Here is a 17,409-nt window from a genome sequence, read left to right as displayed (position 1 = left end):
GTTTTCTGAATATTTAAAGTAAATTTGCAAATCAAAAGCTCTTAAATGTCAAGGTTTTGTTAGTTTTTGATTTGAAATTTAAAAGCTAGATATTTTCTAAACTTTACATATTATTGGGGTGGTTCAAATGTCTATTTATAAAAAAGGACGCTTTTTAGAAATTTTTCCAAAATTATAATTTGATTATTGATATTTTGTTACTCTAAATGTCAATTAGTAAAAATGTTTACTAATTTTAAGTAGTTACTGTCTTTTTGCTTTTAAATTAGTAAATTTTACTATAATAAATAGTAATTTCTACTAATAAATAGTAATTTGTAATTTCTATTAATTTATTAGTATAATTTACTATATTTTAAAAATTAAAAAATAATTCACTAACAGGGTGGCCACATGTCAGTAAAGTCAGGGAAATAACAAAAAAAAAATTTTTTTTTGAAAGGGAAATTAAGGAAATACTCAAAATATTTTTGAACAATTGAAATTTTCTAAACTTTTATTGAAAATAATAAATTTTTTTCAAGTATTTTGTTACAATTTTGGAAAATTAACTTTTGTAGATTTTTAATTGCAAATTTTGAAAAAAATAAATTGAATTATCAAAAATTTTAATGAAAAATCTTTAAATGTAAAATTAAAAAATTAAAATTTTTGAAAATTAGCTTCTACTTTTTTAAAATTCAATATTTTCAATTACATATTTTCTCTGGGTGCATAATTATAATTTTTAGAAATATTATTAAAATTCATAAATTTTACTCATTATCCGTAAACTTTCATATTTTCCTGTAAAAATAATTTTAAGGTCAGGGAAATTGATGAACTAAAAATTGTGACCACCCTGACTAATTCAAATTAGTAATGTCATTAGTTGAAGTTTAGAGTAAAATTATATAAAAATTTTCTTTCATTTCCTTTAATTCGGTTACTTCAAAGTAAATTTTTAGTTTAAATAAAACAAATATTTAGTTATAACTTTATTTAGTAAAGCACTTATTTGGTTGATTCAACAAAAAATTTTTTTGTTTCAATCAAATTTTTTCTGAGTGTAAAGTTTCAAATATTCGAATGTTAAATTTAGGTTTTTAATTTTTATTACAATCAGTGTTTTATGAAAATATTTTTAATTTTCACACAGTTTTTCTAAGGTTATCAAATTGAGACAAAAAATGAATCAAAATTGTTGATTCGTTTTTTGTCTCAATTTGATATCCCTAGAAAAACTGTGAAAAATTTCGTTCATTTGGTCATTAAAAATTTTTACAATGCTTTGTGTAGAAACAAATTTTCAAATAAAAAAAATCTATTTTAAAAATTATACTTTTAAATAATAATAATTTATTCGTTTAATAAATTATTTTAGGCACAATAAAAGTTGAAATTAAAAAATCAAATTGCATCAGAAGAGTGTTAATAATTATAGACTGCGATAATTAATTAAAATCACGTTCACAAAATAATCAATTATCGATAAAATGTGTTTATTGGTCAGCCACTTAGTTATGAGACCAGAATAGTGTGATGTGATATATTTATATGCAAATTAGAATGAAATTACACGCCAGTAGCGTAAATCACGAAAATAGGACGGCATAAGAGAGCCGCAGTAACAATGTACCTACATTCGTGACTAAAGCTTGAAATACCGGAATTATTGATTTTCTTTCAACTAGTATACGATTCGCAAAAAAAACTCTCATTGTTATATATATATATGTATATACATGTGTTAGGGAATTGTAAAAACTTTTCATCAATGACTAACATTTCCCTTTATGTTTGTAGGTACTTGTAAAATTATCTCAAAGGAGATGTTTTATATATAGTCTGTGCGCGTCTGGTTCTTAAAAGCTCCATTTATTAATCAATATTTTCCACCAGTTATCCTTTCTCAAACGATTATATAAAGTTGACGTTACTTTTTCTAGCAACAAGCAAATAATTTTTCCTGGTTTTACAATATTGGTTTATAGAATTAAATACTTTTAGGAGATTTTCGGGTCGTATTCTGATTTTATAATTAATTTGGGTTAAATTAAATCAGTCAATTAGTATTTTATTAATTAATATTATTAATTTAATGTGTGAAATTTTTACGTTAAATTATAGTTTAGAATTTTATAATTTTTATAAGTTTTAATAGATAAAAATTATTTAATTTTTATATACAAAGACTTTGTTCGTGTACAATTTAAACTCGATGACAATCTTCACTTTCTTGTTTCTTCTATTGAGGTTCCATTGCCGAAAAATTTTTTGTATTTTACATGGATTATTTACAGATCGAATTATTTACTTTCGCAAATATTTTTCAATATAGGAAACTTCTTCCTTTTGTTCATAAAAAATTTCTTGTTCGTCGAATAAAAATTAGAAATACGATTATTTGTTAATATATTTTTTTACATTTAAAAAAGAAAAGATTCTGTACCAGCAGAATCGAAATTCTCAATCGTTGAAAGAATTTTTGTTTTTGTTACAATTTTTAATCACAGTGACATTTTTGGAGCGTTTTATGGAAACGTCCTATGGACTTAAAAATTATTTTGTTTTTAAATATATATAATAATAATAGATAGATTTTCGACTACGTTATTTATACTTTTTTGTTAAACGAACACGCAAATGGCCTATATAGTTTTAACTCTTTTTTTTTACAATAACATTCTTTTTTTTAATCACCTTGCGGAAATCGAGCTTTCAGTTTTTTTTTCTTTTGCAAAAATAGCTCAATCGAATTGACGTTGTAATCTTGTTGCAATCTTAATTGCCAAGTGCATCGAATAAATTAGATGTTTTCTCCCATATATGACAATGAATCGAGTCATCCACTTGCCTAATAATAGTCAACATCGAATCTTCGTTGCCTCTATATAAAAAATTTTGAAAGAAAAATTAAAGGAAATAAACTTTTTATTCGAGAAAATTGCATTTAAAAATAATTGGTGAAATTAAATTACAAAAATAAGAATTAAAAATATAATTAAAATTAAAAACTTTATGCTTGTATTTTGGTGAAATAAATTTTTTGTTTAAAATGAGTAAAAACATTTTGATATTATTATTTTTCATTGTATAAATAAATTCATTAATTTTCACTATTCATTCCTTTACCGGGTAAATATTCAATTTATGATCCTCAAGTTTCAATAATGGTCCAAATAAAAGAAATATTTTGCCATTATAAATATTTATAAAAAAATTATTGACTTAATAAGTAAAAAGAAGATTAAACATTTAGAATATTTATAATATATATTTAATATTTAACAGAGTAAAATTTATTAATTTTGAAGAAGAAATAAATAACAGATATCAGTAAAGTCAGGGAAATGTCAGGAAAAAAATTTTTGTCAGGTAAATTAAGAAAATTGAGACTTTTTTCGACTTATTTTCAAAAATTGCGACTTTTTTTTTACTTTTCTTCCAAATATTGCAACGAAATACAACAATTTTTAGTAAAAAAAAGTAAAAAATAATAATATTTTAGAATTATTTTTTAAATTATACAAAAATTCTTTTAAGAAATTCAATTATCTTCGAACAATATAAATAAAAATTGATGAAAATTTACTTTTTGGACTTATTAAAATTTTTGAGAAATCATGGTCCTGCTTATAATTAAAATCCTTTAAAAATTTGATAATTTTTATTTATATTTTTCAAAGATATTGTAGAAATTTTTTATTAAAAACTTATTTTAAAATAATCGTTCGTGAATATTAATTTTTCTGATGACAAGTTTTTCTTTTTTTTGAAATTTTATTCAAAGCTTATAGTTTGTTGATAAAGTTGAGCGAAAGGAATTTTACATTTAAATTGAAACACGTAGTAAAAGTAAATATTAAAGTTTTAATTTGAATATAAATATAATAGCGATGAGAGAAATTAAATTACATACATATACCCTTATTCACTAATACAGTTGTGTAAAAATTATTGATTTAATTTCTCATCAGACGTGTACAGTGTTATTGACCCCGGGAGTACGTTTTCTCATTTTAAATTAACTTTTATATAATAATGCGTTTTAGTTAAAATTCATTAGAATAAAACTTTAACTATTTTACGAAATTTGAATATTCGTTAGTGGTAAAATTAAATGGAATTTAAAAATTGAACAAGTTTTGTTGAAGTTAGGCAAGAAAATATTTTTTTTTCGTTTAATTGACGATTCTCCACGATGTGATAACTTTTTACTAGGATAACTTTTTATTTGAAAAAATTAATTTTTTGGAAAATTTCCCTATGTATATCAATTTTTCCCTAATTTGTAAAATAATTTTACAAACTTTAATATAAATTCTCCCTCGGTGTATTTTATATTTTTGAAAATGATGGATTAAAATTAGTTAGAAAAATAAACAAGTGAATTTCCATATAAAAAAATTGAATAACAATATACTATAATATTTTTTTAGTATTTTCAACCTAAAAACAATATTTAAAAAAAATGCTTCAAAAATTGTAAAAATCTTTCTTTTACTATAAAGTTTTAGTGAAAAGTGATTAAAAGTTAGTAAAAATGATTGGCACTTATATTAAGTAGTTTTAAACTAGTAAAAATTCTTACCAATGGGAATTAGCTAAATGTTCACTAATTTAGATTTGAAGAGTGGTGAAATGTTTTTACCCATGTTTAATCAGTGTGAAAAATGATTGTAATTAAAGTTGCAAATTCTATTCAAAAAATTTGTTTATTTTTTTTTGTTTTTGTTTCTTTTCTATTGAAAATAGTTTTTATTGCTAATAAAAGAAAAAGAAGGATAAAAATGATACAAATATGTAATTTTGTTTATACTATTGCATTCTTATTGTGAACTCACCCTAATTTTCAAAATGTCAAGTGTTCATTTCGCCTGAACGAAACTTCCGGAAATCTGTTGACGGCTAAGGTCTACTCGAGAAGCGATATCGGTATTGTGCCCAGGCAAACAGTTCTATAGAAAGAATAAATAATCCAATGTATCCTATATATATGTCCTCAATTTAACATATATCTTCACATGCCAGGCTTTGCTTTTTTTTGTACACGAAAATGAAATTTGTTGATGCATGAATGTTTTTTTCCGTTCTTCGATTTTCTATATATCCAAAATGAAGAAGCTTTTTTCTATGTGATTATTGCGTGCTCTCTAAATCGTTGGAATTAGTAGTTTTCTACTATATGAAAATTGATTGATTAAATTTCAAAATTTAGTCCATTATATATCTGCGATTTTGAATTTTGAAAAAGTGACATCGGATTCTCGTAATCAGCACTTTTTCATTAGTAGAAAACTACTAATTCAGATTTAGAGAGAAGAGGAAGAAATTAGTGCTGCTAGAAAATTTGGATCAGTTTAGAAAAGGAAAAGTAAGTGATTAAAGATTGGTGAATTAATAGAAATTATAATTTTTGCCGTAAGGAGGAATTATATTCGAAAATTAATATTCAGGTTGTATAGAAAAATGAGGGTGTAGTTCACAACATTTGAATAGAAAAATATTTTTTCTATTTAATCGTTAATTTTATCAACGTTGTAAACTTCACCAACGTCTAGAAATTTTTAATTTTTTTTTTTTTTTGAAAAACTATTAAGAATTGAAAACAAATACTTAAAGACTTGAAAATTAATAATATCGTTTAAAAATTATGTATATTTATGGCAAATCGATGCTTTCAATATAAAGCACAACGCATAAATTGATTAGTTTTTCAAAATTTTTTTTTATTCTCTGATGAACTGTTTCACTTAAAACATGCATATGCGGTGATTTGTGGTTGAGAGAGGTAGATAAATTGATTTTCTAGTATACACACATCTATCATGTTCAACATGAATTGTTTATGTAATTAACTTTTTTCTTTAAAAAAATTTTATTAAACAAATTGTCAATTTTTTTTTTCTTTATAAACATGCGAATAGCGCATAATGAAGACAATAATTATGTTTATATATATACACATATAATATTAAATTGACGTAACAATTTCCGCGGGAAACATTGATATCCTTATAATGAAAATTAAAATTCTTGAGAACAATGAAATATATATAATAAAATACTTTATAAAAATTATAAAAATTTATAATTATGTATATAGTATACTTATAAATGGTTATTTAAAAAATTATACTTTAATGCAGTTTTTTCTCATGTATGTAAAAATATTTTTCATAAATACTAAAGCTAAAATAAGTTTAATACTTTTAATTTGTGGGATATTTTTGAAAAAATTTGTTTTGTAGGTATTTTAGTATTAAAAAATAAGAGTAATTTATTATCACTAGTCACTAGGGAAAATTAAAACTCTTTGAAAATTTTAATAATTAACAGGATAATTATATCTATACACTGAAAAAATTTATTTGAATCAAATAAACGATTACTTATCATTAACAATAAATAAATGTTTATTTATATCAAATAATTTGTATACAAGTCAATTAAATGAATAAATGAATTTTATATAAATTCATTGCAATTATTTGGTTCAAAAACAATTTATTTAATGTAAATAAAAAATTATTTTACTTTTTGTAAATAATTTACTTGATATTAAACAAGTATTTATTACTCTTTTAGTTAATTTATTTTAATCAAATAAAACTTTTCAGTGCATTACTGAAATTATAATTATAATATTTTGAAAAGCATCATTGCCCAACTAACCTGTAAACTTGCTGTAGTATCAAATTAAAAATAATTAATTTGATAACAATAAATCAGTCACTTATCCAAGTAGTAATAGTTTACTATAATGAAATAGTTAATAATAATTAAATAATTATAAATTACTCTCTAAATTAGAAACAGTTAAAAATCATAGTTTTAACTGACAATCAGTGACTGAATTTTTGATTCTGAATCAGTTAAAGATAACTATAATATTTATAGTTATTTTTAACTAATTCAGATTTAGAGAGTGAAACATTACAGGTTAATTGGGTGAATTAATAATATAATTATTTAATTTGGCTTTGAATAAAAATATTTACTTATATAATTTCATGATAAAAAAAAATACTTTTAAAGTATTTGGTCCAAAATTCACTGATTTTTTATGTAATGAAAAAATACATTTTTTTATATATCATTTGAATATTTTTTTAGATGTAAATCGATAATTTAATGTTAATTATTTTGCCTAAAAGTGTCTAATCATTTTGTTATTAGGGTTAACATTTGGATAAAATTTTTGGAAAATACTTTTAATAACATTCATAAATATATATTTGTAATCACTTAGTGGGTTTTATAACAAATTATTTTGACTTTCATTGTATTCTATGATGGTCTTTAACAATAGTTTTCTTTAATTATACTAAAAAAATTTTTTTATAATAAATACCATAATTTTTGTTTCATAAATATCATAATTATGGTTATGACCTTATAATATTTTTCTTATTATTTATATTGTATATAATATATTAATTTGCTCCCTGTATTAGTAAAGATACTGCATTAAATATTTTTATTACCAGAAAATTATTATTTGGTTTATATGTGCGTTAAAAATTTGAAACAGACTTATCTTTTTTTTTTTGTAAATTTGGGCGTTAAGTATTGTATAATGAATAAATGTTTCATGCTCACTAGTGAATCAAAACATTTGTCGTAGCTTTGTGGTTAATGTTTGAGCTTCAGTCAGAGACGCTTACATTTGGCACAATAAAATAGGTGTTTTATTTAATTGAATTATAGTTGAGAAATTAAGAAATATTTTAAATTAAATTAATTGAATTAAATTGAACTTTGAATTCTTTAATTAGGACGCGTCGCGAAGAAAGGGAGCTAAGAAGCCAAATCTTATAGGTTTTGTTTGTTATGTTTTAAGTGGAAAGTAAATAAAGTTGGTTAACTCTCAATGTTTAAGTTGAAACCTACATTACATTTAAAATAACAAACAATATAGAAAAAACAAAGTCTGAAACCGTTTACATCATAAAACCGAAATGATTAAAAAGTAGCCTCTTTTTAAGCTTAAGACTAGATTAAGTTAATGTTAGGACTTAAAATAATACTCTCAAAGCTAAAATTCAGTTAAAAATGTTTTTAATGTATACGGTTTTAGTCAAAAGTGGACTAAAAGTAAGATTTATTTTTTACAGTGAATCTATAAGATTTTGTTTTTTAAGTCCCTTTCTTCGCGACGCGTCACATATAAATAATAGAATTATTCAACAATAATGGAAATAATCAAAACTATACTGGAAATAATTATTAATAACGGAAGTAACTACAACTAAGATCATTTGAACCATTATGAAATCACAATTTTAGAATAACATGCTTTGCACAAACTATGACGTCGCATGGTTCAAATGCCCTTAAGTAAAATCTAATAATAACTTTCTCTTGTGATTACAATAGAAAACAGTAAATAGTAATAAAAGAAATAAGTTAAATAAATAATAGGGGAGAACTAAATCAAGTAGAATTTAATTTAAAAGAAGATGGTTTATATATATATTAGATGCTCCCTAATAAGGGAGTTATATTAAACTAGGGGTTTGTTATTATTGAAGAGGGAAAATTTAATGAACCGATAATTAAAACGTCGCTGACTAAAAAGAGTGAGGTCGACAGGTTGATGAGATTTTAATCGATGAATTTAGAAAGTAATGTGAATTCCTTCGATGCTGAATTTTGTGAGATGACGATGATATTAGGGAAGTGTTAAAAGCGAGAGACGATCCTTGGTTTTTTTTTCGACAGTAGCAGCGAAATCGCTATATAAGGACGTTATCAGTCTACGATTTATTACCATTGTTGGTGAAGCATGGAAATATTGCATTGAGAACTCGATTGCAGAAGCCACGGGCACGGTTGTTCCAGCCGCCTAAGGTTTCGTTGCCCTTCAATCTACTGCCTGTATACATCATGCATTCTTTATTAATTAACTTACTTTCTTGGATTGTACTTCCGTAAAACGACTTACCTCCTCTATGACTTTCTTTAGAAAGTCTCGTTTAATATTAGTTACTATACACAGAGAAAATTTATTCCTGAGATTTTACTAAATTTTGTTTGATAAAACTGGGATGAAAGGGCAAAATAGTAATTTTTCAAGAAATAGACTGTAGAATAAGCAATTTCATTAAATAATAATGGAAAAGGCTGCTGTCCAAAGCCTTTGTCACTTTGCAAGTGACTTTCAATCTTATGGCAAATGCGACTTACTGGTTTTTACTTTGGACAGCAGAAGTTAAGTTAAGTTAAGTTACATATTTATAATATATATTATTAATATTTATATTATATAATTATTATTTAATATTTATATTAAGTTAAGTTAATAAATACCTTACGATTCATGTATTAGAGCTTCAACTGAGACTTTAAAATTTCACTGACAGTTCGGTAAAGCGTAAGATAAGTGTTCGCTATATTTATATTTACTGAATAGTTTGGTAAAACTTCAAGAACAAAAATAGATAATAATGCTTATGCATAGTAGATCCACATTAATACTGTCGTAAATCTGAATTTACCTAATTCAATCATTACTTAACCCCCGTACAATTTTATACGATTATCGCACGCTTTACATTACTTTAAAAACATTAAACTGTTCTTTTATATTAATCTGAATTTTATTTTACCGCTTGTGGGAAAGATTCAAATTAACAAACTATTGTTGTTCAAACTAAAAAATGATCGATGTTAATGAATAATTTTTAAATATATATTAAAGATCAATTTAATTATCAATTTAGGACCTGTTTTCCGCCCCCTTGAAATTTTCGTTCAAGTGATTGAAACATATTTTCCGCCAAAGAAGTCTTATATTTTTAATAATTAAAGATTAAATGAGGGTGTTTTGAGCATATTAACCCTTAAATAATAAGGGTTTTGTATAATGTTTTGTTTCAATCACTTGAACGAAAATACTGAAATATTAAATAATACTATTCACATTTAATTTAAATGCATTTTATTGCAAAAATTCGGTAAATTATTAAGAATAATTTTCCTCTGCGTATATAGAATGAAAACTATTTTAGCCTTTAATATGTCATGGTGAAAAAAATCGTAATTTAAGATCAGTCTTAAATTCAGCATGGGTTGTCTTAAACATGTTGTATCTTAATTTAAAATTTTCTTTTTATTTTTTTATTTGAATGTAATGGACAATGAAATAAGTTACGGAATAACTTGATTTGCACTAAAAGGAATAATTTTTCATATCCTTCGTAATTTATTATAATGTGACGCGTTCCGAAGGAAGATACCTAAGAAACAAAGCATTTTAAGGTTATGTTTGGGTTATTTTTACCTGAATTAAAAATTTCTGTTTAGTTGTGAAAAACTAAATGTATTTATTAATTATTGTAAATTTAATAAAGACTTAGGCATCAATGGTTTATTTTGAAAGTTTATTCTCTTTGTGCATTTTTATTCTAAAAGTTACAAACATAACCTAAATTTTTTGCTTCTTAGGTACCTTTCTGTAAAACGCGTCGCATATTTAATCTAATTTTCATTTTTCTAATATTTATGTTCACAAGATTGCCACAATTCAGGGAAAAGTTAAGGAATTTTATCAAAATAAGTTACTTGAAAAGTATATTAAATTTTTAAAATTCATAAGAGAATTCTCCAGAAATTCGGAACATTAAATTTTGTATTTCAGAAATATTTTAGGTGAACTTTCTTTTCTCTTTAAATAATTAAATTCAAAAAAGAACTTTCTGAATAATTATTCAGAATTATTTATTTAGAAAGAAATTTTTGTTAAAAAATTTAGAAAATAATTTTCAAGATATTAAAGTAGCAAATTTTGTAAAAACTGTTGAATTTCAGAAGATTTGAAATTTGAAGTTTTTGATAAATCTTAATTCTTACTCTGTAAATTTGAATTAATAAAAATGTTTACTATTCGAATTATAGTGATTGGCTTTTTACTTTTGAATTTGTAAAGTCTACTAATGAATAGTAATTTCTACTAATTTATGACTAAGAAATATTTTAATTAGTAAACATTTTTACTATTTGAAATTTAAAGAGTATGGAAAAATTATAATAATTAAATATTTATCTAAAATAAATTATTGATGTTTACGAATAATTTTACAAATTAAAGATATTCACAAATTAGAATTAATTATCATAAATCAGATTAGAAACATTCTTTTGTTTTTAATTATTTTTAAAATGAATTAAAATATTTAGTGTCAGGGAAAAAGTCAAAATTCTGTCTGGAAATTAGGGAAAAGTTAGGAAAATAATTTTAAATTTTTGTGTCAATCTGGTTCAATGTTAATTTGTTAATTAATTAAACTATTTTTGTTTAATTAATTTCTATAAAATGGACTTGTTATTTAGATCTTATTTCCTTAATTGATTCTTTGAATAGTACTATGTAATAGGACAAATTTCTATTCAGTTGAATCTCATTTTTTTCAAATTTTTATATCATAAAATTTTCGAGAAAGTTAATTTTAAAACTTTCCCGTAATAAATATAATATATTTTATTAATTGCTGTTTATTTTATAATTTTAATTTTGAAAGAATAAATATTCCAGGCGGAATTTCTTTTTTTTTTTTTAATGAAAAATGAAGGTGAAATCGTTTTCGGAAGTTTATCCGTACCTTTCTTATTATATTACGTATTTCTTTTTCTCTTTTAACAAAATCTGAGGCAACTAATTTTCTTTTCTTAGCTCTCCTCTATTTTTAAATGATATATTCTTTCATTTAATTGATCCTTTTATCTATAGGCTTTTCTAGGTCATGATAAAAGGTTTCCTAACTATAGGACTCCACTACTGCTACGAATTATTATATTATAGAGAGAGAGTATAATAGAAGGAATTTATACGATTAAATACTACAAGTATATAGTTAGGTGAATTTAATTACCTTCACTCCCACTGGCATTCTGAAATAATGAAAAAAAAATATCTTTATCAATACATTATTTCTATTTAGATATATTTGCGCATTTATATTATTTTAATTTTCATTTTTGTCTCATGCGCTTTTTCAACGTGTTCAATCAAGTTATTATATTTTATGATTGGCTTCAAGTTAATATAGGGAAAACTTTTAATTGGAAAATTTTAATTTAATATGTTTCGTGCAAATTGTCCGATATTTAATTTTTCAAAGAATTATATGTCCTAGCTAATTAAATTGTAACAGAAAATAAAATTAAATCTACTATATATACTGAATTAATAATGAGTTTAATAAAAATGTGCTAAAGTGGGGAATTTATGATTTTAATTTTTAGAAAAATGTTAATATTTAATGTCCCGTTAATATGTTGTTTAGAAATATTTAGTGACGGTTTTATTTTTTTGAATTTCAGTATAAATATTTACATTCAATTTTAGGTGCTAATTACATAAAGTTTAATATAATTATTAATATATGAAAATTTTGTTATCTAGAACATTTTATCTTTATTTTTTATATTGTGATTAAAATATATTATGTAGAATTATTATTAATAAATGATTAGGAAAATAATAATTATTTATATTATTATTATTATTTTTATGTGTTAAAATAGTTACAAAAATTATAATTTCTTATGATTAAATTATTTTATTTATTTTTATTTATTTTTATTTATTTTTATTTATTTTTATTAAACGAAATTTAAAAAGAAAATTCTATTTTTGTGTAGAGATTGTGGAGAGTTTGTTATCGGTTTTAATTTTAAAATATATGTTATAATGTAATAGAATAATTTAACATTATTACATTATAGAATATAACAGAAATTTTAGAGAAAGGAATCAGTAGTTTGAATCAGTTTTTAGTCCAGCAACTTTTCTGCTAGTTTATGTCTGACTATTTACACTCAACACTACTGAAAATCGTTAATTTTTACCATTTCTGTCAGTACTGTGAGAAAAAATTTTGTTTTGTATACAAAATTACTCTATTTAGTCGCATATTGATTGAATTAAAAATTTATAATATAAAAATTACAAACTTTATTTTTTGTAATTCAAAAATTACGAAAAACTAAAAATGACCGAATATCTAACATATTTTTAGTTGTATATTTCAATACTGTGAGATTCTATACTTTTAATGTCAATAGTTATTTTCGAAAAACAATTAAAAATAAAACTTTAGAAACTGTCCCAGTTTATTTGAAGTGAAAAAAAAAGATGGGAAAATAAATTTTTGTTCAATTTTAAAGAAGAATTATTATTATTGAAATTGTAGTGAAAAAAGGGGACAAATTGAAACTTTTGGTATATAAACGCGAGGAAAAGTTTTCAACTTAAATTATGTCGAGATTTTTGTTTTTTTGTTTTTTCTAGGAAAATATTTTCTGACCTCTTTTTCAAGTTTCCTTTTAGTTGCTTCAGTAGTAGCTGTTTCGATAACTTCTGTAATGAACTTGGTCGTTTCTTTCATAAGTTCCTCATCTTCTTTGAATGCCTCTTTACGCTGCTCCAAAGATCCAATCACTAAATGTCTATCTGCTTCTTCGTTAACAGGGGAACTAAATGATAATTTCATTCTTCCAGTCATCTTCTTTTTGTCACTTTATTACTTCCTAGTGCTCAATTTCAATTTTGATGATTTCTTCGCTTGTTTAATCGCATCCTTCAAGTCTGCTGAAAAAGAAATTTATTGTCTTTATTGAATTATGCTTTTTGTTCAGATAAATGTGTTAGTTGTTTAATTATAAAGAGTAATTGGTGCTAAAAGTTACACTGTAAAAAAATATATCGTGTTTTTGATCTGATTTCGGCTAAAACAACTTGCATTAGACAAAATATTGGCTTAATTTAGATTTGTGATACTAAGCTACTTTTTTTCTATGTTTCAAAATTTGCACTACTTTAAATTCCTTAATAGTTAAAATAAAAAAATTCTTCTCAGTAATTTTAATAAAATTCTTAGAAACAATTCAATAAATTTTAATAAAATTCTTTGCAAACATTCAATTATTATCAAGACATTTTCAAAATTCAATTATTTTAATATCTATACTAGTTTTAAAAAAAATCCCCAAAACTTCAATTAAATAAAAATTTTTTTGTAAAATTCTTTGCAAACATTTAATTATTTTCATAAATAATAAAATTTTTAGCAAGAATTCAATTATTTTTATAAATAATAAAAATCTTTTCAGGAATTCAATTATTTAAATAAATTTTTATAAAATTCATTGCAAACATTTAATTATTTTCATAAATAATAAAATTTTCACAGGAATTCAATTATTTAAAATACAATTTTCATACAATTTTTCGCATGAATTCAATTATTTAAAAAAATTTAATAAAGTTTTTCTCAAGAATTCAATTATTTTTATTAATAATAAACTTCTTCTGAGGAATTCAATTATCTAAATAAATTTTTATAAAATTAATTGCAAGCATTCAATTATTTTCATAAATAATAAGATTTTCACAGGAATTCAATTATTTAAAATACAATTTTTATAAAATTCGTTACAAGAATTCAATTATTTTTATAAATAATTTTAAAAAATACAATTATTCTTAAAAATTTTATGAAAATTTCAAAGAATTCAATTATTTAAAAAAATGTTTCTATAATTTGTTTATTGAAATTTAATTTATTATTTTTAATACATTTTTAATTAAATTTCTTGAAAGAATTAAATATGTGAAAATTTTTATGAAATTCATCGTAAGAATTTAGTTATTGTAAAAAATTTTCGATAAAACTCTTTATATTTCATTTTGTAAGAAACATTCAATTATTCAATAAATTATTTATTTTTGTTTTTAAACAATTGAATTTCAGTTAAAATTTTATATATTAATTGAATATTAGAAGCGTTAATAGTTCGAATTTTTATAAATAATAAAAATTTCAATAGCTTTTCAAATTTAAATTTTTAAAAATTTTAATTGTTGTAAAACTGTAATAATATTAAAATTTTTATTTTGAAATTGAATGATTAAAGTTTTGACAAATTTCAACAACAAAAAATGATGAAATTTTTCGGAAGAATTATACAACTGTAAGTTTTAAAAAATATAGTTAAATTTCAAAAAGGCTTTACGTTGAAATCATTTAAAATATTTTAATTCTTGTGGAAAAATAAATAGTTATTTAAATATTTATTAAAAAGAAATTATTCTATTTTTTAATGTAACTTAATTTAGAAATTATGAAAAAATTCACGTCGAATATATTTTTCCAATATCTACTTTTTTACTACTTTTTTTAGTCTTAAAGCTATTTTTTTGAAATTAATTTTCGAGTACGAAGTCTGTATATGTTAAAAACAAAAATGAGTTGAACTTACTCTTTAAATTTGAATAAGTTAAAAATAATTGATTTTGAAGCAAAAAGTCAGTCACTAATTCAAATAGTAATATTTCTACTGATTATCAGTTAAAAGTAACTGATGTTTCAGTAAATATTTTTTTAACTGATTTAATTAGTCAAGTGTAAATAATTTTTCTGTTATTTTTTACTTTAATTTACTTTAATTTATTTTTATAACTGATTCAGAAGCAGAAAGTGAGTCACTGATTGTCACTTGAAACTATGATTTTTAACTGATTCAAATTAGAGAGTAAGAAAAAAACATGTTTAAGCTATAAAAGTGCTGTAAGACTTTATTTTTACAATAAATTATTTTTAACTTAATAATGATTATTTTTGTTAAATTAAAACACTGAAAAAATTGATTTGATTCAAATAAACGATTACTTGTCTATTATTAAATAAATATTTGTTTGTATCAAATAATTTTTAATTTAAGTCAACAAGATGGTATTTGTTTCAAACATACTGAATTTATTGGTTCAAATACAATTTATTTGATCTGAATAAAAAATATTTGATTGGAGTAAATATTTAATTGATTCAGGTAAGTATTTATTTGATTCAAGTAAGTATTTATTTGATTCAAGTATTATTTATTTGATAGTAATCAAGTAATCGATTTGTTATAATTCAAATAAATTTTCTTTTCAGTGAAATACTTTTTAATAAAAGATAATAAAATTAGTAAAATTGGAAGAAAATTTGAATTCCTGAAACACTAAAATCTATCTATTTGATTATTATTATTCATAAACTGATCAATGTGCATTTGCCCTAAATTTAAAATTATCCCGAATCACTATAATCTGGCATCAATATTTCTCAATTTCCATATTAACATAAGATTGAATTTCACTGTCTTGATTAGCATATAATATATAGTCACAAAACCACATAGGTCCATTATCTCTGTTATCGCGTGTTTACAAACTTTGGCAGTCAATATCTTAGTTTTCAAATCAGCAAACATAGTTTACTTTCCACCGCACATGTTCACTTAACGTTAACATTCCCGCACTTTAAATGTGTAAAGTTTGAATAAAAAATTTTCTCGTCACTCGTTTCTTTTCTCTTCCTCTCTTTGAGAAAATCTCCTCGTCGAGAGTTTTTTGTCATCAGAAAAGATTAGCGAGCCACAGGTGGCCAACATGCTTGTTATGATTCAGAATTGTTTAGTGAAGAATGTCAAAAAAAAAGAATAGCTTAAAATGATGAATTGAAATTTATATATGGGGAATAATATATTGTTGATAATAATAATTATAGAAGAATTGTGTCAGTGATATAGAGGGACATACATATAATGAATGGGTATTGATATTAGATGGAGACTTGTACTTACAAAGGATTAATGACAAACGATTCCTCTAATTTAGTTTGTTTGCCCTGTATTTACTGGTAGTGTCCCGGGCACTTTATACCTGGTAATGATCGGTCGTCTGGAGCCCGGCTTTGCTGACTGACTATCGGCCCAGTAAAACAGCTCGGGGCATGCGCCTCTTACATTATCCACAACCCCCCCATATGATTTTCGCGAGTGTTAATACACTAAACCGAATCCTGATGTATACACAAAACTGAAAACCCTTATAATCTACATGTAATGCATATATTTATGTCAGTGATTCTGCGCGTTGGGTTTTTCTTTAAAAATCTTGGCTTAAAATCATCATCATGGGAATTTGAATTTATTGTAAGTCGAGATTTTGGAGTTACATTATTTGCTTTGTATAGATTCGAATCAAATTCTAGATTCAAATGGACTTCTAAAAGTAATTGTTATAGTTTTAAGAAACAAAAGTAAATTTGGGTTCGAGTTGATAACTTTAAAGAACTATTTTGGATATATTTCGAAAAATTAGTTTCGAGATCTTGGAGTTATTTGTTTTGCAGGGTTGACACAGGTCAGGAGATTTTTATTAAAAGTACACAGTAAAAAGTAAATCTTAATTTAAGAGCTGCCTTAAATTCAACACTGTCTGCTATAATGTTAAAGGATACGAAAAACGTGCGTAAATTCAACATTGACTGTCTTAAAAATGTTGCATCTTAATTTAAGGCAGCTTTCGTGCCTTAAAATAAGATTTTCTTTTTACTGTGTACTGGAAAAAATTAAATGTTTAGAATTTATAAGAAA

General features: G+C 23.1%; 1 protein-coding gene across 2 annotated transcripts; it reads right to left on the bottom strand.

Annotated features, from left to right (window-relative positions):
• Window positions 1–1,344: 1,344 nt before the first annotated feature.
• Window positions 1,345–16,772, bottom strand: LOC122500141. 2 transcript variants are annotated; one of them, XM_043608914.1, is made up of 6 exons: window positions 16,615–16,754; window positions 13,293–13,573; window positions 11,856–11,874; window positions 8,756–8,860; window positions 4,827–4,940; window positions 1,345–2,869 (listed from the first exon to the last, which is right to left on the bottom strand). In XM_043608914.1, exons 2-5 carry the CDS (start codon window positions 13,488–13,490, stop codon window positions 4,891–4,893), a joined length of 372 nt encoding a protein of 123 aa, XP_043464849.1. In that variant the 5' UTR covers window positions 13,491–13,573; window positions 16,615–16,754; the 3' UTR covers window positions 1,345–2,869; window positions 4,827–4,890. The 2 variants fall into 2 exon arrangements, with proteins under 2 accessions (XP_043464849.1, XP_043464840.1); XM_043608905.1 differs by having other exon boundaries at window positions 1,347–2,869; window positions 13,293–13,576; window positions 16,615–16,772.
• Window positions 16,773–17,409: the final 637 nt, after the last annotated feature.

This window comes from Leptopilina heterotoma, unplaced genomic scaffold (genome assembly GCF_015476425.1).
Source record: "Leptopilina heterotoma isolate Lh14 unplaced genomic scaffold, ASM1547642v1 Lhet_101, whole genome shotgun sequence".
NCBI lineage: Eukaryota > Metazoa > Arthropoda > Insecta > Hymenoptera > Figitidae > Leptopilina > Leptopilina heterotoma.
The sequence above is the reverse complement of the archived record's forward strand: the minus strand, read 5'-3'. Positions and strand labels throughout refer to the sequence as shown.

Coding starts and splice junctions, on each gene's coding strand:
- LOC122500141 (XM_043608905.1), bottom strand. CDS start 13,490: ATGACTGGAAGAATGAAATTATCATTTAGTTCCCCTGTTAACGAAGAA. Junction 4,941..8,755: donor TCCATGCTTCACCAACAATG/GTAATAAATCGT, acceptor TTCTTTCTATAG/AACTGTTTGCCTGGGCACAA.